The 25,010-nt window shown below is 38.8% G+C and overlaps 1 protein-coding gene across 6 annotated transcripts in view; it reads right to left on the bottom strand.

The window, feature by feature from the left end:
* Positions 1–1,560: 1,560 nt before the first annotated feature.
* The window catches only part of opa1 (OPA1 mitochondrial dynamin like GTPase), a 42,994-nt gene continuing 19,544 nt past the window's right edge, over positions 1,561–25,010 (bottom strand). For all 6 annotated transcript variants that reach the window (XM_056253999.1, XM_056254000.1, XM_056254002.1 and 3 more), the window contains 12 exons: positions 24,925–24,989; positions 24,566–24,642; positions 23,460–23,625; positions 22,699–22,851; positions 22,472–22,580; positions 22,317–22,396; positions 22,049–22,189; positions 21,830–21,946; positions 21,235–21,328; positions 20,976–21,086; positions 4,258–4,326; positions 1,561–2,971 (listed from right to left, as the gene is read on the bottom strand). In XM_056253999.1, coding sequence (XP_056109974.1) covers positions 4,262–4,326; positions 20,976–21,086; positions 21,235–21,328; positions 21,830–21,946; positions 22,049–22,189; positions 22,317–22,396; positions 22,472–22,580; positions 22,699–22,851; positions 23,460–23,625; positions 24,566–24,642; positions 24,925–24,989 — 1,178 coding nt within the window. In that variant the 3' untranslated portion in view covers positions 1,561–2,971; positions 4,258–4,261. The remainder of the gene's footprint in view (positions 2,972–4,257; positions 4,327–20,975; positions 21,087–21,234; positions 21,329–21,829; positions 21,947–22,048; positions 22,190–22,316; positions 22,397–22,471; positions 22,581–22,698; positions 22,852–23,459; positions 23,626–24,565; positions 24,643–24,924; positions 24,990–25,010) is intronic.

Genomic DNA, 25,010 nt, shown 5'->3' with positions numbered 1-25,010 from the left:
ATGTCCATATAGTGTGTCCTCCCCCGTCTTCAGAAGCCAGTTATCTGATAGCACAAAGGCATTTCGCTGGAGGTTGACTTCTCCTTCGCCCCTATTGAAACGCTACAGAGTCATTAGGTTAAAGTCTTTCTCTTTTTTTCCCCTCCAAACACTCCTCCTTCTCAGACTATCCTTTTTAACAAACGGGGAATATAACCATTCTCCGAGACGTGAGAGAGGCCGGAGCATATGCATGCGTGCGACCCCTCAGGTGCTGGAAAAGAAATAGAGCGCTCTCTAAAAAACAGACACCCCGCAATTCCCTCCGCACCCCTCCGGCGAGGTAACGATGCCAGTAACAATCAAGGCCTTGTGAAATGGGAGAGGATGCCCAGGAGTTAAAGACCTCTTGCCCACTGTGTTATTCATCAGTGTGGGCTGGAGCCGGGAGCTCAAGGGCCCCACGCTTCCACACATAGCCCAGAGGTCCAGCTCTGACAACCCTGCACTGATGAGCACAGGCCACAGAGAACAGAGTAATACCTCAGAGCAAGGGCCACTCATACCTAACATACAACATCTTCCAGATTCATTAGTTGCAGGAAATGCACATTGACGTACAAAAACTTGAATGCATGCGGCATCTAAAATTGGTCTTTATTTAAATATCAGTAAACAGAAAATTCAATTGTACACTAATCTAGGGTAGTGGCTCTCAACTGGTCATTTTACATCAGATATTAAGCGGCAACCAAACACCCTACCAAAGTTTATTGTTAAAATTTTAAAAAAAAGATGCACTTGAAGCAATGGTCTGATGAAAATTTGGAAGATCGAATGAAAAGTCTGTCTATAACTACTATGTACTAACTTTTAAATTATTAATTTAATACAATGCACTTATTGTGTAGGCTACATGTATGTTTTTTACATTGTACAAAGCAACTGATAATTGCATTCATGGTATACATTTGGGGCCAGATTTACTAAATGGGGCAAAATTAGCGCGAAGGCGCAATTCCACAAATGCGCCGATGGGAGGGGCAAGTTTTGCACGTGATCGACGCGCAAATGAAAGAACACAGAAGCAGTCAAATCATTTACATAATGACCAACGCAATCTACCAAGAGCAGCGCAAATTAGCGTTGAGACCACGGATAACGCAGGTGAAAATGCGGACTGTAGATTCCAGCTAAAGAAGCCACAGTACGTTGAAAAGTTAGGGTTGCAAGAAGTTGATGCACCAGGTATTGTGTGACTCCTTGTAGTTGAGGGTTCCAAGTCGTCTTTTATTTCCTGCAGCAAATTAAAAATAACATGGCTTGGCAAACAATGTTTAACGATAACGATAGCATCTTCCTCTGGCATTCCAAAGAAATTAATACGAGTGGAAAATATTTTCTCCCTTCTACCAATATACGGCCAAACTGTAGATCTTTCAATAAATATTTCCCAAAGTGCAATAAATGTGTTATAATTTAACCAGTTTAAAAAACACACACTGTGATGCCTGACAAAAAGTTTAACAGCAAGCAAAATTCGCCCATCCTATATCATCTTAAATGGAGATCTGTTTAACATACTTTTAAAGTCACTTTTATTATTACTTTTCTTTAAACACCAATTTAATAAATAAACCACATCTGTTGGGGTACAACATGCAAACATTACAATCTACAACAAAAACGTGGAAACATTCTCAAATCAACCGACAGATTTTGTGTTACAAGCACCGCACTCATATTTTTCCATTGTGACAAGAGATCCATGATTTCAATGAACTTACTCTAAGGATACTTTACAAGTACATATATATTTACCCATTTACATGTTTGAGCAACCATGAACAATGGTGTGGTGTCCCTTACACTCAAAATTATCAGGACATTAAAGTGGATTTTATATAAAACCCAATCAGACCACACAAATTCCAGGGAGCGAGATATAAAATGCGCAAGCAAAGAATAAAAGTGCACTAAAGCTGAAGATGACTGATGAAAATCAGAACCATTTGAATCTCTCAAAGTACATTATAGAAAAAGACAGAAATACAAAGTGAGAGGAAATGGTGTGTACGGCAAAAGTAACGGACCGGATATGCCATTGCATTTTCATTCATCTGTGTGAGCAAATGATGTAATCTGGTTTTGTAATGTCTCCATGTTTCGTCTCTTCAAGACCGAGTCTCATAGCGTTTCTTGAATAAACTTTTAAACTAAGCTAAGTGTGACTACAAACAAATGGTAATAACAAGGTGCAGATGAGATCTACTGTACTATTAATATCAGATTCTACAAAATAATAACAAAGGATTTAGATGGTGGTCGATTGGTAAGATGTTAACACGTATCATTTTAACTGTGACCTCCCTAACTGTGAATATGTCATAAGAGAGATGTTGTCAAAATGTTGTCAAATCACAGCTCCAAAAGATGAACAAAGTTAGTGATAAAACATTTTTGGAGATTTTCTCTATTCATAGCAAGGCCAATCAATAACAGATGCATTTTACCATTTGGATTTTCCAAAAACATCCCCTTGAATAATAAAGAAAGTCAGGGGAAAGAGAGACCCGGACAAAGTCATTTATTGGGAAGCAGGGATGGGAGAAGATGTATGTGCATGTCTGTCTGACTGGAGAACATGTCTGGTGAACACATTGGTGGCTTTTAAGCACTGGAGGAAGAAATAAAAAAGCATGACGTGTATCATTCTCTAGTCAAGTAAGTGCTTTTTCTCCAACAGTGAATAAATATGCAGCAAATGTAAAGGGACTCCAGCTCACTTCACTTACTTTCACTGTTGCCAAGGGGGAAGTCTGTGTGTCTGTGTGTGTGTGTGTGTGTGTGTGTGTGGATAGATACGTTAAAAACAGAGAAGACAAGAAGCTGGGAAGAAAGTTATTGATTAAGGGCGAAAGGAAAAAAGATGTTGTATTTAATCAGTGCATTTTCTTCTGTAAGGGCATGACTGTCCAGAAACAAGATGATCCTGAAAGAAGACAAAATATTAAGATTTAGTTCTCAGATCATGAAATCCAGCAAAAAGCATAAATACATTTTAAATAATAATAATGATAAACTTTAATACTACGGTGAACACTATATAACACCATGTGCTTTTTAATTATCCATTGTTTTATTTAACATTTTTACTTATACTAATGATCACACAAAAATCGCTGCGAAAGATGCTTTCCAACAGGTTTTATCGTAGTTTTTGTCCAACTCCATTGACTTGAACAAAAACTATGATGAAACCTGTTGGAAAGCATCTTTCGCAGCGATTTTTGTGTGAGCATATTAGGGGTGCACGATTCAGAAAATGTCACGATTCGATACCGATTTTTTGTCTCAAGATTCGATTCAAAATCGATTTTCGATTCAAAAACGATTCTCGATTCAAAAAACGATTCGCAGTATATAAATGTAGTTTACTTTTTCCTATGTGATTGATTGCAGTAGACACAATTTAAAAGAAAAAAAAACACAACAAATTAAATCGCCGTTGTGGTTCCGGTGAAATCTCAAAATAAAATGCACACAAACGTGATGAACATATTCGGTTTTGATGAGAGAGAGAAAAAACTATACGAGTGCGGTTTAGAACCCGTAACCTCTGACACGCTTGGCAAACGATCTACAGACCATTAAGAACTCAAACATAATCTGCGGATCGATGCATTTATTTACGGGTTGAGCAGAGAGGCTGCAGTTTGACCAGCGGGCGGCAAGAACTTGCAATGTAACTATTTATCAGACCGGCCCTCGCAGCCTCGAAACACTACCAAACCACCGGTAAAAGTCCCGACTCACCCGATTGCCACTCCGCCCGTGCACGCCATAAAAAAAATATATATATGAATCGATTTTTGGAATTCTATGAATCGATTCTGAATCGGTAAAGATTGAATCGCGATTCAAATGTGAATCGATTTTTTTGCACACCCCAAGAGCATATCAGTGAACACCCCTGACCACTCGGTGAGTTTCACGTCTTTGTAAACTAAAGTTAAATGCGTTTTATGAAGGATTGTTCCAGTGCACCTATGCAACCATTGTGGAGGTGCAACCACAGAAACCGAAAATTCTCGGGCCAGCAGCATGTCCAAATTTCAATCTTAACCGTTCTATTTCATCAGAAACGATCTTAAAACAGGGCTTTAAGTGTAAAATACAGAACTTGTCCTTTAATCATAAATGCCATCATAAACCATTTCTATCACTTTCGCTCTACTGTTTTCTTTATCCATGCAGTAGAAATTAAAAACCACCTACTTCTCTATTTCTCTTTGTGAAGAGCTTCAATGAAGGCTTCAAGTTTCTCCTGAATTTCACGTACTTTTTCTGTAAAGAGAAATGCAAATGTGAGCAAACCACATAGTAATAATGAATGCGCTGAACTGAATGAAATTGACTCATCTTCTCAAGTTCAAGCTTCTTCTGGGAAAAACCCTAACCTGGCCACATCATTGCAGAGACGCACTTTCAAGTGGACCCGTGGTATGCATAAGAATGTTTTGCAGGTTTTCTTGCAGTTAAAGTATCAAGTCGCGTCAAGTTCCACTGTGGGTATATTCTCTGTCGCCCAAACAGCAGATGGTGACCACTGACAGTTCAGCACTCAAAGGTGCGTGCGGTTGAGGAGCAGATGATGAAGAGGTGGTGTTCTATTGCACCTCCTCACCTCCACATGCTACTTCAAAGCCTGTCCCCTTCAGGGAGTCATGGAGGAGGAGTGGGTATAGGTGACAACTTTTAACTATGCGAAAGAGAGGGGCATAGGTAATGAAGATGATGCAAGATAATGTCCTTTAAAATATGAAATTTAATTTCATTCTCATTTAGGATTTTGGTTCCTGCATGGGTAAATCTCACAAAGAGGTGTTAAGGTCTCACAATTTAGCCCAAAAGGTAAAAGAAAACAAACATGTGTATTATATACATACATATTACAGTGATTGAAAGTGGGTGGTAAAATGTAACATTAAAGGGTTAGTTCACCCAAAAATGAAAATTATGTCATTAATGACTCACCCTCATGTCGTTCCAAGCCCGTAAGACCTCCGTTCATCTTCGGAACACAGTTTAAGATATTTTAGATTTAGTCCGAGAGTTTTCTGTCCCTCCTTTGGAAATGTATGTACGGTATACTGTCCTTGTCCAGAAAGGAAATAAAGACATCATCAAAGTAGTCCATGTGACATCAGTGGGTTAGTTAGAATGTTTTGAAGCATCGAAAATACATTTTGGTCCAAAAATAACAAAAACTACGACTTTATTCAGCATTATATTCTCTTCCGGTTCTGTTGTCAATCCGCGTTCAGTGACGCTGATGACGTAAGACGCTGCTGACGTGTAATCCGGTGCGCCCGAGCTTCGTTTACAGTCTGAGGAAGACGCACGCTGTAAACAAAACAATCTTTGCAAACATGTCTAAGGATTTCGACACAGAGGAAGACTTGCATTTTTTTGCCCAGCCATATTTATTTGAACCCGAATACACGGACGCGCCGGATTACACGTCAGCAGCGTCTTACGTCATCAACGTCACTGAACGCGGATTGACAACAGAACTGGAAGACAATACAATGCTGAATAAAGTCGTATTTTTTGTTATTTTTGGACCAAAATGAATTTTCGATGCTTCAAAACATTCTAACTAACCCACTGATGTCACATGGACTACTTTGATGATGTCTTTATTTCCTTTCTGGACAAGGACAGTATACCGTACATACATTTCCAAAGGAGGGACAGAAAGCTCTCGGACTAAATCTATAATATCTTAAACTGTGTTCCGAAGATGAACGGAGGTCTTACGAGCTTGGAACGACATGAGGGTGAGTCAATAAATGACATAATTTTCATTTTTGGGTGAACTAACCCTTTAATCCTGGGGGGGGGGGGGGGGTGGGGGGGGGGGGGGGGGGGGGTTGTGAATAGCACAATACAAAAAAAGCTCCATTTCCTATATACCAAATATGACTTTTGTCTCTTTCTTTTTTCTTTTTTTTTGTTAGGTAAGATGTGACCTTTACATTTCTTGAGGTTTAGTGTGATCCATTCAAATTAATTTGATGCAGTCTCTTTCATAAACAAATTGATTAATTCCAAGATGGTTGATGATGCAAGAAAAATGATAAATATTAAAGACTTTCATTCATGAAAAGTAACATTGTACATTGTAGCCGGAGCTATTTCTCTCTGTTTATGTCTAACTGCGAGTCACTCATGTACTGGGCAACTCCGCAGCAGTTCGACCCCAACTGTCTAAAATAGTCCTAATATAAACACTTATTATGTGTACCATAGTGATTCAAGATAAGACAAAAACACGTTTTGGAAAATTGATTCATGATGTACTCGCTCATTATATACATTTGATACATTTTGAACACAAAATCGGTACATATTGCAGCTTTAATGTTTATGCTTAAAAGAAGTGCATAGAGTTAATAATTTTATTTATTTATTTTGTTTATTTATTTTCAAATAATAAACTTAGTTTAAAATTAAATGTTTTCAGTGCGTGTATTAGTTCTTTTTGAACATTTTCATCTCATTTAACAAAAACGTGATATTGATAATCGTGATAATTCTGGTCACTATAATCGTGATATGAAATCTTCATACCGTTTCATCTCCAATCCTAACCCTATGTTGTCATTTAATATTGCTCAAAACTTAAATGTATAATTACACTGTAACAAGGACACCTTGAAATAAAGGGTTACACTATTTTAAGGTGACGTAGTTCCATTGTATACTTACTCAAATGTATACTGAGTAATATGAATTAACAACATGTACTTGCTATAGTTACGGTTAGGGTTTGGATTAGGGTTAGGGTAAGTTACTTGTAATTATGCATAATTTACTGTTATTGCTATAGTAAGTACATGTAACTATGTCACCTTAAAATTAAGTGTTACCAAATAAAGTGTAACCTTTAATGCTTGTTAAATCTTGCGTCACATACATTGAACTCAAGAGTTGAAAACCTCATAAGTGACTTCCAAATCAGTAATTTATGAGGTTTAATGACCAGTTGGCAGCGAGGCAAGTGTTATGCATGTTATATATTTATGCAAGACCATTTGTGGCCTAATAGTGTGGGAACAAACAATCTATGGTCTCATATGACATCAGGTTAACTGGGCTTTTAAAGTGGACACTGGGGTACAAGTTTGTGGCCGTAACGAAATACTGTCATCCGAGGCTTGTGCAGCCGTTTTAGGTGTATTTGTGGTGTGGGGATTCCCCATTCTCCTCAGAGGTGTAGGATGAAAGAAATAAGACATCCTTTGTGGACATCTGACATCTCTAAGGTCTGAAATTCAATACTATGATCCACACAAAACCGCACACGTGCTCACACATACAAACACACAAACTTTCACAAATATCCTGAAGCATGGAAACATGACCCTTCAGCACCTACTGAACACGTATACGCAATCTCATGACTTAGACTTTTGAGTATCTTTTTTGTGCCTAGGGACATAGAGTAATGGTGAAGGTTAGAAAATATAACAGGCATTACGTTTTGGAAAGGGCCTGGTGACACGGCAGGTGTGGATATGAAACTCAAGCCACCCGTGTTCTTTTCTGAAGAATGCAGGATAGCAGCAGGAAAAGATTTTTGTCATAAAATGTATTCAATCTGAACAGTTTTGATGATACCTGATCTAATTGCATGACACTGGAAAATAGAGATATGTGCATTTATTATGAATGCACAGATATTTACCAATAATCTGATAATTGTTTTCGTGTTATGGATGAATTACAAATGTAAAAATATTATTAAAAAAATAATAATAATAAAATAAAATAAAAAGTTGTCATACCACAAATGAACTTAGGCATCACGCATCACATTATAAAAAAGTACAGAACATTATAAAAAAAAAAAAAAAAAAAAATTATTTACAAATATGCACAGCTCTGCAATCCTGCACAGCATCTCCTTTGCTCTTAAAGGGACAGCGCTACTCAAGAGATTACAGCAAAGATTACTCTTACAGGGCTTAAAGGAAAAAGTCATCTAAATCTTGAAATAAGTGGTAACAATTAAATATCCAGATATTGGCAGATAGATATACAAAATCTGCTAATAGAGATAAAAAAAAATTGTTACAACAAAAACATAAAGCCCAGATAAATGGTTCAATATATCAGCCCGATATTTTGTGCATCGCTAGTATTTATACGATGTTGAATACTAAAAGGTTTTGTTTGTTTGTTAATTGAATTTGTGGCTTGTTTTGTTTATAATACACCAAGACTACTTTGTAGCACACAAATAGAGACTCTAAAAGACTGGGCATGGAATGAATCAAGAGGACGTGATGCGAGGGGGACACCGCAAGTCCGTGGAAACTGTCAAATCGAAAACGTGTACGTTTACAGCCAATGAAGTTTTAAAGAAGAATGAACAGCTAAGGATGATGTGAACTTGTGTGTATATGGGCTTAAAGTGTCTGAAAAGACTGTGAGAAACAGATATTTATTTCTGGTCACCATCTGTTTGTTCCACACGGAGGAACGCAGAATGACGGCTAAGAAAAGGCCAAAACAAGACCGGTCTTTTCAGTGCCTCGGAAATGTGAAGCAGGAGAGAGAACTGCTCCTTCCCCTGCTTCTGTGAGTCCGAGAACAGGTCCAAACTCCATTTAGACCCCTGTTTACCTAAGAGATGAGCTTTTGGACACATCCATTCATAGGTCTTCTCTCTTTATCTGGTCATGAATATTCCCATAATCCTTTGGCCCCTGTCCCAGCAGCCTCCTTTTTTAGGAGGTGTGTGGTGGCTTTCTCTCTTTCAGGATTCCTCCTCAATCCCTTCTTTGAAAGGGGCTCTCGCCTGATCTCCACATGAAATGATATCTCTTTCACTCCCACTCTTGCGGGCCTCTAAGCCTCCTGGGCCGGAGCGGCAGAAGGCTGGAGAAAGCCCTTAATTGACCTGTAATTAGACTGTGAAACAGTGTGGCCGTGGAGAACAGAAGGACGAGGAAAAAAGCGAGAGTCAGGGCACGGGATACCGCCAAGGAGATGGAGCTGAAGAGAAACTCAATCCCTTTTGATATAAATGGTGGCCTTCGGTATTTGCCATCAAGTAGCACGACCATTAATGGGGAAAATGGCAAAGAAATTAAAATGTGGCAACAGCCTTTTCAGCAGCTCACGTTTCCCACCATGCCTTCCCGGAAACAAAACTGCTGAAGACGGTCTACGGAAAATCAATGTCACATCACGTGTGAACCTGTGTGACAAGAAAAAAAACTTCTCAAGCGGCAAACAGAAAACCAGAGAGGTTCTTAAATTGATAGATCACCCTGAAATGTTGTTCCAAACCTGCATGACTGACTTTCCTTTGCAGAGCACAAAATAATATATTTTGAAGAACCGTTTTTTTGGGGGGGGGGTTTTGGACATGCAGTGAAAGTCAATAGGGTTAAAAACAACTTTGGGTGTGTGCAGGTGAGTAAATGATGACAGAATGTTAATTTTGGGGTGTCACAACACCATGGAAAACAGCAGTCCCACAAATCAGCACTCCAAGTTATCTCTAAAACATATGGTCACAAGGAGGAGAGGAACTGCTGCCGAAGCTCTGCTGTGGAGAACCTCAGGGTTCAACATAAGGGTAGCTTCCAGCTTACCTCAGATAACTGGCTTATTTGAGTGTGTGAAATCTAACAGCCAGTTAGATGAAGTGCATAATTTCTTGAAGTTAAAACACTTTCCCCATCACAGCATAAAGTGAAGAGACAACTAATAAGTCACTAGTAGGCTGATTTCCCAGAACTTCAATTGACATGACTGGCTAAAAATTACATTCTTGACAAACAAATCTTACACGTATTCCTTCTGTCCAAATATGAAAAACCCATCTTTATGGTCTTTCTACAGTACCTTTAGATCCACTTATTAGAATTACATTTTAGGCCATATACTATAGACCTATGCTAATTATCACAATGAGATACAGTGACTACAATGGAAAATATATCACATTACATGCAAGATACATGTAAAATATAATTTCATCCGAATTGGTTGATATTGGACATATTAAAGGATAGTTCTCTCAAAAATGAAAATTCCGTCATTATTTACACACCTAGTCATTCCAAACTAAAAAAATAAATGATTGTCTATAACATAAAAAAGAATCATCATTCCCAATCCCTATATTGAAGTAAAATGTATTGCGGATGTCGTTGCATGACTTAAGGAAATGAAACACAACAGACCACGAAGAACTTTTGTAGCATTAATTTCAACACACCAAACAGTCAGTAACATTGAACAACATCTGATGGTGCATCTAATAGGAGTTGACTTCACTCTCCCCTTAGGCTGCGTGAGAGACTCTTGCTTATAAGGGCTGTGCAGACAGCCTTGTGTCAACCCAGGTGTATGCTGAACTCCTCACCTACCCTTCACAGCCTCCCTCCAGCCTGGCCTCCAATAAGCATTTAATTACAGGGCTTTGGCACAGGTAAGACAGGGGCAAGTCAAGACGTGGAACAGCCAGAAAACAGTCAACCGGACAATAGATGGCCGCCCCTCTACGAGTATTTGAGACCAAAAGTTACCCTCGCTGGAAAGAACAATCTCATAACTGCATGTCAGTCAGCATAAAGTTCCAACTTTGACCCTGCACTCACAACTGCAGGTGGTCACAGTGCGTTTCCATCCCACCCCTAATTCCTTGCAGCACTGATGGGCATCTAAAAGGGATAGTTCACTTTTCTTCTTTGGAACACAAAAGACGTGTTTTTTGTCCATGCAGTTTAGACCAATGTTGTTTTGGACCCCAGTGACTTTCATTATAAAGCCAAAAACAATAAAAATATCAAATTTTGTGTTCCAAAGAAGAAAGAAAGTCATACAGGTTTGGAAAACCTGTATTTTGGTTGTTCAGTTGTTTGTTATACAGTAAACAACCTGTATACTGAGGGAGAGTAAATTATTTTAATTTCGGGTGAACTATCTCTTTAACTCCACTTATGTGGAACCCGATCTGTCTGAATATTACAGCCATATTAACTGGCTAATGTGTGTGCAGAAATCTAGAGGCCTTTCATCAGGTCCTGATTTAATGGATCATTAGGTTGGACAACATATTTTCTGATGGATGTTGTGCTCTAGGTTAAGGGTTGAACATTAGGACACTGGATTTAAAAGAGAAAAACACACTTTGTTGCCGTAGTTTGCAGAATATATTAAAGTGATGCCGGGGACAAAAATTATAGCTTCAGTAAATCCGTTCTTTTAACTATTCATTGAGAAAAGACATGATAAAGGAGCAGCACTATGTCATGCAGTGTCATCGTGACTGGTCCAGAAGGTGAGGCATTGCAACAAGTGCTCTGTTTTTCCTCAGCGAGGAAGGAAATGTATGGTTTTCCTATTACCTCATAACATACTATCTGACAGATAGATGTATAGTGTGGTGTGCAGAGGCTTTGAGAACAGCCTAGCAGCTGAACGACTAACAACGGGACTTGATCCTGCCAACCCCAGAGGTCCTTTTTGTGATGGGACGAATGGTGAAATGGAAATGCAAGATCGACGGCCCATTTCCCACTCATTTAACTTCCGCTTCCCCAGGTTCAGAGGTAGGGTGACGGTAAAAGAGAGAAGTGGGAAAATACTTCCTTCACTGGGATGACGAGTGTTGAGAGATTTATATGTGGAGAGCAGGACCTCTGAGAGCACTTGGGTGGGGTGACGGGGATACGTTGGTGGGAGTGGGCGGCCCATTATCGGCTTGCATGGGAAGACTGGGGCTACAAGCCAGCTTCGGGGGGAAGGGGGGCTCGCTCCAGCTGTTTTAGAGATGGGAGCGGTTTCCTCTCAGCCTGAAAGAAAGGCATAATCGTCTTTCTGTCACTAGAGGGGCAGGCCAAAAATATGCTTTTCACATCAGAGCAACGGGGTGCAGGGAATATGGTGGGAGCGTGTGAGAAAGAAGAGGCGGGAGTGAGAGGAGGAAAAACATAGAAGCTGGCCACAGATGAAAGGCAAGTGCATATAGTTCTCCAGAAATTGATGTGTGACATCCTAAAGCGTGCGGTTTTATTTTCAATACAAGTTCATTGGTTGAATCAGTTTCTGGACATGTCTTTAGTGAACCGAACAATCATTTGCATAAATCAATAAAAACAAGTTATCAGGTCAATACAGGGTTCAACACCAAGAATGACTCAATGGTTTCCAGTTGAAGAGACCACCACTTGCCCAATCCAGCTTGGAAAAGAACATCAAGTGTCCTATATGGAGTTACTTATAGCTGTATGACAATTATTTTACTTTAAAAAAACTAAAATGTATTTATTTAATATTATATTAAAATACAATATGTAAAGAATTGTGAAATGTAATAAATATAAATTAAATATCTAATGCAGGCATCATGTCCTGCATTTTTTTAATAATATTCTCTGAGGTCCACTTATAATATTATACTTTTTTTTTTTTAAATTATAAAAAACATATCCTAATTTAGAAGAAATAAGCTATTTAGTATTTTCCATCCTGATTTTGACCCTCAGTCTTCTGTGATGGATTTTTTAATTAATCATAACTAACATTTATTTTTTCTTGCAGGAACAACATTCATATGCTTTTGAATCTTAAATGTTTCCTTTTGGTCAAAAACTTGTGACTTTGAGTGTGTGAGTGTATAAATAACAAATAGGGGAAATGAAACTAGACAGATGTCTAGGTTTCAAAACTTGTGATTATGAAGTAATCAAGAAAACAGTTTGCTTCTACCTAGTAACAGAAGGGTTTGCATTAGCCTCGTGAGACCATCCTGATCTCGCGAGCTTTCAAGGTTTCACTCGCAGATCAGTCTGGATACTTTCCGTTAAAGAAAATTTGGGAGCAGTTCACCAAACGAACGTCCAATCAGCGTTGGCTTTGAGGCGGGTTGAGGTGTAACGCAACGAGAAGCGCGACAGTTCAGTCTAAAGAACATGGCGGCTTCAGCGGATGAAACTAGCATCAGCGTGGCTATCGATCCTTTGCCGACATGTTGCTTATTTGCTGAGCTAACGAGCCTTTACCTGCAGCAGCAAGAGTAGCCTGGCTTGTGGTTGTGTTTTCGTCGTCGCTCGATCTGTTAGTACGTCATATGCTTCGTTGATCTGATTGGTTGATTTGGCCCGTCTATCACCAACATAGGCCAATCAGCTAACCAGTATTTTCGCCCCTAACCAAAACTACTTCAACGGAAGGTTTCCAGATGGATATGCGGAGCAAAATCCATCTGGCGGAGTCAGGTTAGGTTTGCATATGAAGAATCAATCAAATTGTAGGGAAATTATGTATTGCTTCATGTCATTTTTGCCATGCTCCTATTCTATAAAAACTGTTGTATTCCTTTTGCTGGTGGGATTCTCTGAGAATTGCTCGATATCCTCCGGCCGTGATTAAAGCATATTCAAAGGCATTGTCTGAAGTCTGTCGGCGATTAATGCTGCGCAGCAAGTTAGTTATAGGGGAACAAGTTAGGGATTGCGAACTCGAAGCCAGTTGTCGACTGTAGATGGAGATGCTAGAGTATAAAGATATTATTAAGTGTCGACTGAAGACGCTTGGGTGTCGACTGGAGTCAATGAATCAATTAATCGCACACGATAAAAATGAGCTTGATAATTTTTCCGGCCGCGATAATTTCCATTTGCATGCTTGTTAGTTTTCCCCGCCTCTCTATCTATCTCTCTCTCTCTCTCTACCAAAGAGACTGGATGACAACTCTCGGTTCCTTAGCATAGGAGGAGTGAACTTGAGCTTAGTTTCTCTGCCCGAGCCCGAGCCCGAACTCGAACTTGACCCGACCCGCGGGCCGATATTTCCCGACACTATGCCCGGCCCGGGCCCTTGATCTAGAGACATGCACTCCCAACGCAATAGAGTGTGGCACGGCACTAGATTTGATGGCCGAGTGCAAGCGCGGGCGATAATGCACTCACTCTGTGTGTGCGGGTTGCGGGAGAATAGAACGATTCGCAGGACTCCCGCAAACTAGAAATATCTATGAATAAAACATAAAAACTAATAGATTTTTATTCATCTGTTGCAGAAAAGCAACAAGAACTAAAACAAAATAGAAACGATTTACAGGCCAGAGTTTCCATTCATAACATGTTTGCAGCGTTGAGCGATGTAGCCAATCACAGACATATGTGTTGATTTCTTGAACGCAATGGCCAATCAGAAGCATTCAAGATAGACTCCCCTCACCGCTCAAAACTGACTTTTTGTTTAGTGCTGAATTCTGTATGCTGGCAAATCCTCTAATTATAACAAACAAAGTGTGGATATTATGAAAGATTCATTGTGCAGTCAGCTTCATTGATATTAACAGAGATGTGTGAGATCGCGATGAACTGTCAGCTTTTTAGGAATAATTAAGGGAGCGCACTTTACGCGCATTCAGTCATGCCAGACCATGCACGCAGTAGCCTGCTTGCTTTTATGTTACATTAACAGTGGTTTGTGTGTTAATGCTTTAACAACAAATAATGTATCATAGGGTAGGGTCGGGTTTTGTTTACATCCATTTTATTTATTGTTTTTGGTATTTATTCAAGTGCATTTTTTGTTAACAGAGACTGAGAGTCCATTGCTTTTATTGTTTTTGGTTGTTTTGTTCATTTATTGTGGATATTTAAAATGTTTTCCATTTTCAGTGTTAAATAGTCTTAGAAATAAAAGTTGATTGATCTTTGAAAAGGTGTACCTGCATTATTATGCCATTATCATTATTTTAGATGTAAATGGTCTCAGAACGACAATATTTCTTGGACAATTTATCGTCCAGAAAAATTTGTTATCATGACAGGCCTATGCATGCTGTAAATGCTTTATAAGTCTCGGATATGGCAAATAAAGTTAAAGTTATAATATTTTTAAGGGGGGATGGGAGGGAGGTGGGGGGGGCAAAGCAACTCGTTTGGGGGGGGGGGGGGGGGGGGGGGGGGGGGGTGGATTGCAAATTAATTCTTTCACAACTTGGCACTTCAAAATGTCTTGTTATCCTCAGAGGCATCTCTATTGTTATGCTGCTGGAGTAATCCTGTGTTTGCATCCGTTTCATATTTACTACTACATGACATACGCGAATCGGTGGTCAGGGCTAAAGAGGCAATGATGTAGAAGTAGGCGTTCTTCTTCTGCAGAGGCGGTCTTTCGTTGCACTCTGACGTAATAATGTAACAAAATCTGAAACGAGTAATTTTCTGAGCTTGGTTTCAGTAAAAGCTGTTTTTGGACTAACAAGGAAGTTTTGATTTCTGTAATGTACAGGATATTTTTTATAATACAATGACCTCTTATATGTCAAAAAATTTGTAAAATAAATCAATAAATTCACCAGGTTAATGGGGACCAAACAAATGCCTATTTTCACATTCTTAAAAGGGTTATTATTGTTAACTAAAACTTAAACCATTAAAAAAAATCATTACTTGACAAAATAAAATATAAAGATATATAAAAAAAACTTTAGCTAGCTGCAAAGGCAACATTTCTCATTTTTGTTTAGTCTAAGTTGAAGTGCTAAAATAACTAAAACTAAATAAACTAAAACTAAAAACTAAAACATAATAAAAACAATATAGACCTTTTTTGACATTTAAAAAAGATAAATAAACTAAAACATTTTTAAAAATTACTAAAACGTTCAAATTAAAATGAAAACAGAAAATATAAATATTAAATAAAATTCAAAATATTAACAAGATTTGTGTATATCAATGACACTAAGATAACACGGGTTCTTAAAATTCTCAACATTCATAGATGATTATTTCTTTAGTTTAGCTTTTTGATGAAAAGCTCTATAATCTAGCTACCAGGGCAACATCACGAACAGATGATAACACTCACAGGATCAACAGTTCACACCTGAGTTGCACCATATGCGCAATGTTTCATATTCCCAGCTCTAGATAATCCAATAAAAGGCAAGAACATACAGTCAAGGGAATGATTAGATAGAGGGCAAGGAGAGTGAGAGTGAAAGACACTGTAAAGAGGTGGTACACCAGCTTCTGTGGTGACCTAACGCCTCATGCAAACACAGTTAAATCCTGTGTATACAGAGCTCAGGGGCAGCAACAGTACATCACAACGCTAGGAGGAAACAGAGAAGCGGTTTTCATTGAGCACTTAAACTGGTTTCCATGTCATCCTTTCATGAGAGAGACAAAATGATGCAAAGGTGATGAGGGGGAAACTGAACGTAACAGCGTTTCTTAAGGACCTGCATAACACTGATCTGGTTTAACTTCTGTATAATCCTTGCAGGAGGTGAAACTGTGGAGAAGATGTAACCTCCAATTAGGGCTGGATTGACAATAATAATTAAATTATGTCTAATTAAGTAATGGATACCAAAAAAACAAAACAAAAAAGTAATGGATTCCAAAAATTAAATAAAAAATAACTTCAACCGCGATTACTTTCACATGCCTGTAGACTAGTACTGCTGCAGGGTTGCAAGTTTGAGCCCAGACTATTTTTGTCCTGCTCTCCCCTCCCTCCTCTTTCAAATAATGTCCTATCACCCCATAAAAAGTGAGAGTAATGCTCTGATAGTGGGAAAAAGACATCCACACTTCAGTTGCCATGTCTCAAAGACTAATTTTGAAGGCCCTTAAAAAGCCTAAAAAGTAAGTACTTAAAAAATAATTACTCAGGCTGTTTACACATCAATTTTCCACCATTCAAAAAAAATGAAACGGCGACTAAGAGCCAAGTCTACGGCTGTCATACGGGCTGATAAGAGAGGGAGCCCCGCACGCCCTGGATTGCTGTAATTGAATTGAGTCTATTAGGTAAATCAAAGACTCATAAAGCCGTCGCCTGACGTGCCTGCAGTTGCATATTAGCGATGTGGGCAGAGCTCCAGCGAAAGGCACAGTGCCATACAGCTGCCTTGGCACTGCGCGCGCACACGACATCACCCACAGGCGGCAGCCACAGTAACAAGCCTGAATGCAGCCATCTTGCACATCTAATCCCACGCATTCCCACTCTCTCACTCACACATGCTCAATCCCCAAGTGTGAAACCAGAGCAGCTCTCTGCCTGCCTGCCTGCAAGTAAGGGCAAATCGCTCTTAACACCAGACTTTGCCCCAGGGGCTCAATTTTTTTCTCTTTGTTAAGGGAAGTGCCCCTGTCCTCCCCCAGCTCCTCATCTTCAAACAGGCAGACAGGTGAGGCCAGGGTCAGCAGCTCAGCTCCCTGCACCTGTGGGAGTAATAGCCCCTCATGGCCTCGTGTGAGCTGGACTCAACCCCTGGCCCAGCCCCAGGTTCCATGAGCCCATCAATACATCTCTCGCTTTATGAAGGGGGCCGTCAGTTTTTACAATCCGTCAAAAAAAAAGAAAAAAAAAGGCAAACAGGGAGCAAGACAGGGAGCGTGTAACAACAGCTCATAGGTGATTTAAAGAGCATGGAGCTTGAAATCCCCCCGCTTCCTAACCCCCTCCCGTCCGCTACTGGATTCTGGAATCTTTTCCTGTTGGGTCTTGTAAGGTGGGCAACGTGGGATAGATAGATGTGGCTTGGAGACATATACCCAAAATAAATCCCCTACTTTTCCACCTTCTAAAAATCACCATCCAGGACTATATCAATGGCATAAAAGGTCCAATTTTGTGAACTCAATACAGTCTAAGATTGGATCTAGCAAAGCGTCATCAAAGTGAACTGAAGCACAACGCTCAGAGTGCTTCGTAATGAGTAATGGGCTTCACTGATTTGTAAAAATCTCAAGAAGCACTCCAGAAGTCAAACATCTAAGAGACGCTTGTCAAAACTGCTGGTCAGAAAGTGATACTTCAAAGTGGATGGAACTTTAGCAAGAACCAACTGAGAGAGTAAGCTATGGGTTATTAAACTTTTGGATTTTTTTGCCCAAGGTTTGGCCCCAGGTTCCAAAAGGTGTTTTTCACAGCAAAACCATAGAAAATACATTTTGGGATTACCCAAAAACCTTTCAGTAAACAGTTCTTAAAAAATTCTAACAATCTAAAGAACCTTTTTCCACTGATAAAGAACCTTTTGTGCAATGGAAAGGTTAAGGGTTAATGTTAAGGGTTCTTCATGGAAACATACATGGCAATGAAGAACCTTTATTTTTTAGAGAGTTGGACTCAGCTTGCAAGATGATAACTGGCAAAGAAAAAAAAAAAAAAAAAATCACTCTAAAAATTGTTCTGCTGTTATAATATTAATTTGAGATCCTCTGAGAGTAGCATACTGGTGCTGAAACCAGGCCAGATTGAAAATCTCGCTGTTGTTTAAATGGTTTAAGAATTTAGGAGGTGAGTGCGGTCAAAGTAAGATCGTTTGTTCTCTCAGAGAGGAAACCGAGACAGCACATCAAAATACATCAAAAGCTCCAGGAACCCTGGGAACATGATGCCACCTCACGCAGGAAAGGCGGCAAGGCCAGACAGGCCCACAAATTCCTCCCTGCTATACGAAAAAGGCATTGGAAATAGCCAGGATTCAGTCCAAACTCATGTTCTTTGCATATCCCTTCAGGATGTGGCAGAAACCACAAAACTGGTTTAAAAAGGGTGGCAAAACTAATGCACTTACAAAAAACACCATACTGCGTAAAATGTGTATACACAGAACAGACAATGTAGTATGATACTTAACACACATTGGCAAACCTCTGGCCTGAAAACTATACCAACTTGCTTTTGATTACCCCATGTACACAAAAAATGACAATAAATACTATGAAAGAAAATGGAAAAACTGAATATAATATGATACTGCACATGATCAAGCCATTATGATTCCTGTAAACTTATGCCAAATAGAAAAGCCTTTTTACACTTAAAACATAAAACAAAACGCACCACATTGACGACAGGATGAAAACAGCTGGGTCTGAAATTATTTATAATAAGGAACAGTTTCTGCTTCAATTCAAAACATACAATTTTGTTTATTAATAAATTCAGACGAATGCTTAATGCGTCTATTAGTCAGCAATATTCAATGTATTGTTACTAGTTCTTTCAATAGATTAAAACATTTGATCATGAATCTTTTTAACATAATTATTGAAAATCAATATAAAAATATTTTGCTTTAAAATGTGATGTAATGCATTTTTTAAGCGCAATTGTCACCCGAAGCGCAATTACGCTACATGTGTGTGCTGACCATGAGGATATTGGCTTCGAAGTCTCAAAAAAAAAAATTAGAAAAAGTTATGTTTTATAGTGTTTATGTGCTAACGCCATTTTCGCCATTAAACATTTAATTGATCTCATATTTGATCACTTTGGCAGCCCTAATTGTTACTTTTTACTAAACGCAGCCATTGTTTTTCATATCATGGCAACCATTATTAACAATCCAAGACCTGTCACTACAGCCGTCTCTCTCTTTCATAAAGACTGACTGCACCTTAATAGAGTGACCATGTGTTTTGTGCAGTGGCAACAGCTAGGGCACTGATGCATGCATGCCCAGACTTGCTTTTATTAGCATAACAGCCACTTCTTGGGAGGTCATGCTTGTGTTTTCCCTAAGTGCTGGTTATCCACCAGGCAACGTCATGCTTTACAGCACAGGAATCCACTCTAAGGGCTACCCAACGCCAAGCATCGGGCTTAAACAGTGGAGGGTCAGACATCTACTAGGAGAGGACATGCTCAAGGGACCAAAAAAAACATCCTGGTCTTTATATTCGGGCAGATACAAAAGCAGATTGAGCACTCTTGCTGGTTAACATGGTCCATCTCTGTCCTAAAGACTGTCCTAACAGGCAGAATATATAAAACATCTGTAAGAAAGCTTTGCAAAGCTTTAATGCTTTATTGACTGCTAAAAATATTCTTGGAAGATATTTGTTGAGTTATGGGATAAAATCACTGCCATCATGCTTTTTTCTGTCCACTGCAAAGACACTTAAGCAAGTGAACGTGGTCAAAAGAGACAGTGCCCACTAAAAATTTAGAGAGGCCTCTTAGATACACAAAGACATACTTCATAGAGAAGGCAGAGTGGCTCTTTATGACTCAAGACACTGTATGGGCAGTTTGACCATTGTGTCTAAGCACACACTAACCTGGGCGGCAGGGCCATTACCTCACTCTCTGTTATCACAGTAATGACAGCACTGGGATTTACGTGTGTGCGCGAGTCGTGTGTCTGCGCGAGATCAAGTCTGAGCATGTCAGTCGTGCCTCCACAAATTGCTGCTTTAATCAACAGAGTGTTTAACAGTAACCAGGGCTGAAGACATGACAGACAGCAGGCAGTGTGCAGCCAGGAGCTCTCTCACACTGTCTCCCACACTGTGAAGGGCAATTAAGGGTTCAAGCCTCAACAGAGGAAGGAACAGGAAAGAAATGAGAGGGAGTGTGTGAGAGAAGAGTGTGTGAAAAGCTATTCGTACCCTTTTCTGAACTAATATCATTTAAAATGAGGAAGAAGGTACAACGCAAAAAGGATTGAAAACAGTGGAATTCCAACCATAGACACCTGACATAGAAATGGTTTTGGCCCTTAAAAAAGAAAAACATTTAGCATTCAAATGTGTGAGGAAATGCTTAGAAACCGATGGGGGGGTATTCAGATCTGATTAACTATTCTGACTGCGTATTACAATAAAAAAAAATAAAAAAAGTTTGTTTTTAAAAATTAAAGGGGGGTGGGGGGTCAATCAAATGAACTGTTGTTGCATTGAAAAAAAAGAGGATTTCTAAACATCAAAAGTATTAATGAAAAAATGTAATATTCATTAATTTTATAAATGGACCAAGAAAAATGGAAATGTAATGCTGGAGTGAAATTTGATAAATGGATAAATTACCCACATAGACCAAATGAATGGGCTCTTAAGTGCAAAACAACACTGCCCTCTGGTGGTCGACCTGTCTTGCTGATGTTTCACGGACTGAATGAAGGGAAAGTACGAGGATAAACTTACTGAGATCTTCTGCCAACTGAACCCTCCTGCCTGTGATCAGCTGGACTTTCTTCTCGTTGTCCTCTCCAAAGTCCTCTAATACTTCTTTAACGTTCTTCTCCAAGCGCCGCACTGCACACAAACACACACACAAATGCTTGTGTTGTTTGAACATGGAATGGAAATGCTACCAGTAGTCTGTCGCTGTTCGCTCTCACTGAAGCCTGTTTAACTAGTAATGAGAGACAACCAAAACTGAAGACTTTGCAGGAAAGCTTACCTTCGGTGTTAGTGAGCTGTTGTCGAAGAGTATTGCCTGTGATGGCCAACATCCTCTGGATCCTCCAGAACAGAACTACATCATTGCACTCAAGCTGGAACACAGAGAAATACGAGAAACTATTAGCTAAATATAACCTTTTAACACAAACCAAGACAAAAACAGCTATTTTACAGAAATACTGTATAATAAACTTTTCAGTCTTTGGCCGAAAGAGAGAGAGAAAAATGCTATGATGATAATTAAGCTCAGTTATACAATGTGCACTCATGACTTTTGTTTTGTTATGGATAATTAATAATTTCTGGTTTTCCTTTTTAAATAAATTCCTGTTAATAGCTTTCATAATTTTAGAGTACTGAACACAGACACCAATGGTGGTTATACAATTGTGATTAATTAAATCCGTTACATTTATTTACTTATTTATTTTACTTTTGCACTTTAAAATGCTTAATTTTGTTGTATCTATTTGTTTTCTCTAAAAAAAAAACTAAAATAAGCATATATAAATAAATCGAATCTCATTAAACATTTAATTAAAAAAAAAATTAAAAAAAATTCTACATTTTGTTTAAAAAGGCATCTTCTCTACCTCAGAGTCTACAAAGTGTCTCTGGTAATAGTAGAAACCTCGCCGGCAGAGGTTACAATGTGATAATGCCTTTTGCAGGAAGTGACGTCGATAGAGCTGGTGCCACGTGTCCTTGATCTACAGAGAGAAATCAATTATATACACATTAGTTTAAAAAAAGGCATAAAATCAGATGTGCAGATAGTGATGCTACATATTTTCACTCAGGGTCTCACTGACCAGTACAGGGTCCACCTCCACTCCTCGGCCCTCCAGGTTTTTGCGTACTGTAGTGACCTCATCATTGGCCAGGTAAGCTGTGTGATCTTCATGCAGCTTCAACAGACGCTCTAGCTCGTTTTTGGTTTCATTACGGATGTGCTACAATTAGGAAAGAAAATGATGTTGACTCTTTTTACTAGTACCTACAAATACAGTGACACTTAATTAGACACTAAACTATATTTAAAAAAAAGACTGGACAAATATGTAGTTTTGTCTGTCCAACCTGCTCTGGTGATCGATTTTTCCAGCTCAACCACCTCTGCTTCCAGTCTGGCCCCACCATATCTGCTATTACTGACTCAGCTGCAACACAGGAAGATGAGTCACACACTCCAAACACAAAGAGACAAGAAATGTGTTTATGAGGGGTAGACATACTGTCTTTAAGACGAGACTGTAGCGTTTCCTCCATGAACTGAATAGCAGCGTCCCACTGGGGCTTGTCTGTGATAGAACGATCCTCCAAAGCGTTGTGTTGAATCACTCTCTGTACCGCAAATACATGAGTAACATTTACCAACAGCACTCAAGAAACCCTTGTGTGCTACATTAGCTAAATAACATATTAAATTGATGGTGTTTCTGGTATTGTGCATGATATTTACCAAGCTGTCCATGGCTCTTTCATTCCACTTGTGTCGTTTGATGCTCTCCTCTTTGACAGCTTCCTTAAGCTTATCAAAGATGTCATCCTGATCTTTCCCTTTGTATTCTGCCATGAAACGGGCAAACTCCTCCTGCAACGTTTCCCAAGCAACCTGAGTATGAAAGAAAAGAAGATAGATTTAAAAACTGGACGAGAGAAATGGTGTTATACAGCACTGTATAGTTTGGGGTCAGTAAAAACTTGTTGCTGTTTTTTAAATTAATACTTTGATCCAGCATTACATTGCTGAAAAGTGACAGTAAAGATTTTTACATTGCTGCTGCTGCTGCTGCAAAAAAAAATAGAATTTCAAAAATACTATTGATTTCTGAAGACTAGAGTAATGGCTACTGAAAATTCGGATTTGCCACCAAAGAAATAAATAACATTTTAACATATAACAAAATAGAAAACAGTTCTATTAATCTAATTATATTAGATAATATTACCGTTTTACTGTAATTTTGATCAAATAAATGCAGTCATAAGAGACTTAAAAAAACTTTTAAAAAGATCTTACAGATCCCAAACTTTTGAATGGTAATATAATATCATATAAAATTTAGAAGAGAGCAAAGGGGATGTCAAAAACCATCTTTGTAACCAAACAAAATTTCTTCATTTCGCATAAACAGTCTTTTTTTACCTGATGATTTGGGAAATGCTAAATATCAGCATTCAGCACAAAGGAAATAGCAGTGTTTCACCAGCGATGATTACCTCTAGTGCTTTATGAGGAAGTTGTTTATCAGTCCACTGCTTGAGTTTAATGTCTACAGTGGTGTTGAAAGTGCCTGAGTTCATGGTCTGGGCGGCAGGCAGGTAGATGTTCTCAATAACGTGTGTTGAGACCCTTTCCCAAAGCTTTTTCTGTAAGATGGACTCCCTACAAAGACAAAACGTATGTACATGACAACTGCTATCAAATAGAGACCAAGAGCAGAATTAACAATGTTAATTATGCTGTTTTCAGTCCCCTCAGCTATCAAATAACATCAAAAATGTACTTCATAATTCTAAACAGTCATGTGGAAAGTATAGGACTTGACATTAAGACAAAGATGAGAATATTCTGAGGGTGACGGTCAAGCTCATTTATCATAAAAGGCACCATATTTCATAGCTTCCTGTTTGCTTTGTTCTATCGTGGCACATCAATATACACACATCTTCAATAACACCAAACTAGCGCTGCCCAGAGAAGCCACCCTCCAGCTATTCATCATGCCATTGATTTGAGAGGCTGATGGAGCACACTGGGCCGCCTACAAACATCTGATCTATTTCATTTAGCTTGCTCCTCTGGGTTTTGGGATCATAACTCCAGGTACAGCTTGCAGCTCTGCATTCTGATGGTAGAGTCAGCCCTGAAGCCATGAGATGGAGAAGCTGAGTTTAAAGTCAGTCAGCCAACAATGAGTCAAAGAGTGAGTATTCCTCATTTGTTGTGGTTTTGCTGATGGACAGGATATATGCTACTAGCACAATACAACATGTTCAATATTATCCATGGTTTTTGACCTTGGATGTGTGATATCAAAAGGTATGTTTAGCAAAGAATTAATACCATAGAATAAAATATCATGAAATAATAATGAATAAAATTAATGAAATTAATGAACAAATGAATGAACGGACGAGCACACTACTACAGAAGTAATATAAGTTGGAAGTACCAACTTCATGTTTTTGTAAATCCAAGGTTAATTAAGGAGTAGGCAGAACAAAATTAGTAAGATGCCATCCACACAGCATGCATTATTAATTTGTTGAATTTTTTTTATAGTTAATTTAATTTTATAGTTAATGAAAAGAGAAGTGCTCACCAGTGTTTTGGTGTAACTTGACTCAAGCTGATCACCTCATCCAAGATCTCATTTTTGGCCTTCTCATAGAGTTCATTCTATGAATAAAGAGCATGACAAACACAGTATAAAACATAAACTTATGCTCTGGTCATATCACATATGCTTATTAAGGAGCTTTTACAGTACATTACAGAATTGTAAGTACTTCTTTACTTTTTTATCCCACTTTCTTTTTGCAAGCACATTAGCAACATATTTATATTACTAATATTAAATAATGTCGTATTGATTATATGCCATACTTAAACTAAAATACACTTAACAAGGTGTCCAAGACTTAAAGATCTAGTCTAGATCAGCCAGGAGCTGATTCTTACCCTGTCAAGCTCTCGTAAGCGAGGATAGTTGTTCTTCCACTCAGTCTCCAAGTTAAATCGAGATGCTGGTCAACAAGGAAGGAAAG

This window comes from Rhinichthys klamathensis, unplaced genomic scaffold (genome assembly GCF_029890125.1).
Source record: "Rhinichthys klamathensis goyatoka isolate OS25496 unplaced genomic scaffold, OSU_Roscu_1.1 h1tg000109l_1, whole genome shotgun sequence".
Classification (NCBI taxonomy): Eukaryota; Metazoa; Chordata; class Actinopteri; order Cypriniformes; family Leuciscidae; genus Rhinichthys; species Rhinichthys klamathensis.
This window is presented reverse-complemented; position numbering and strand designations above follow the sequence as displayed.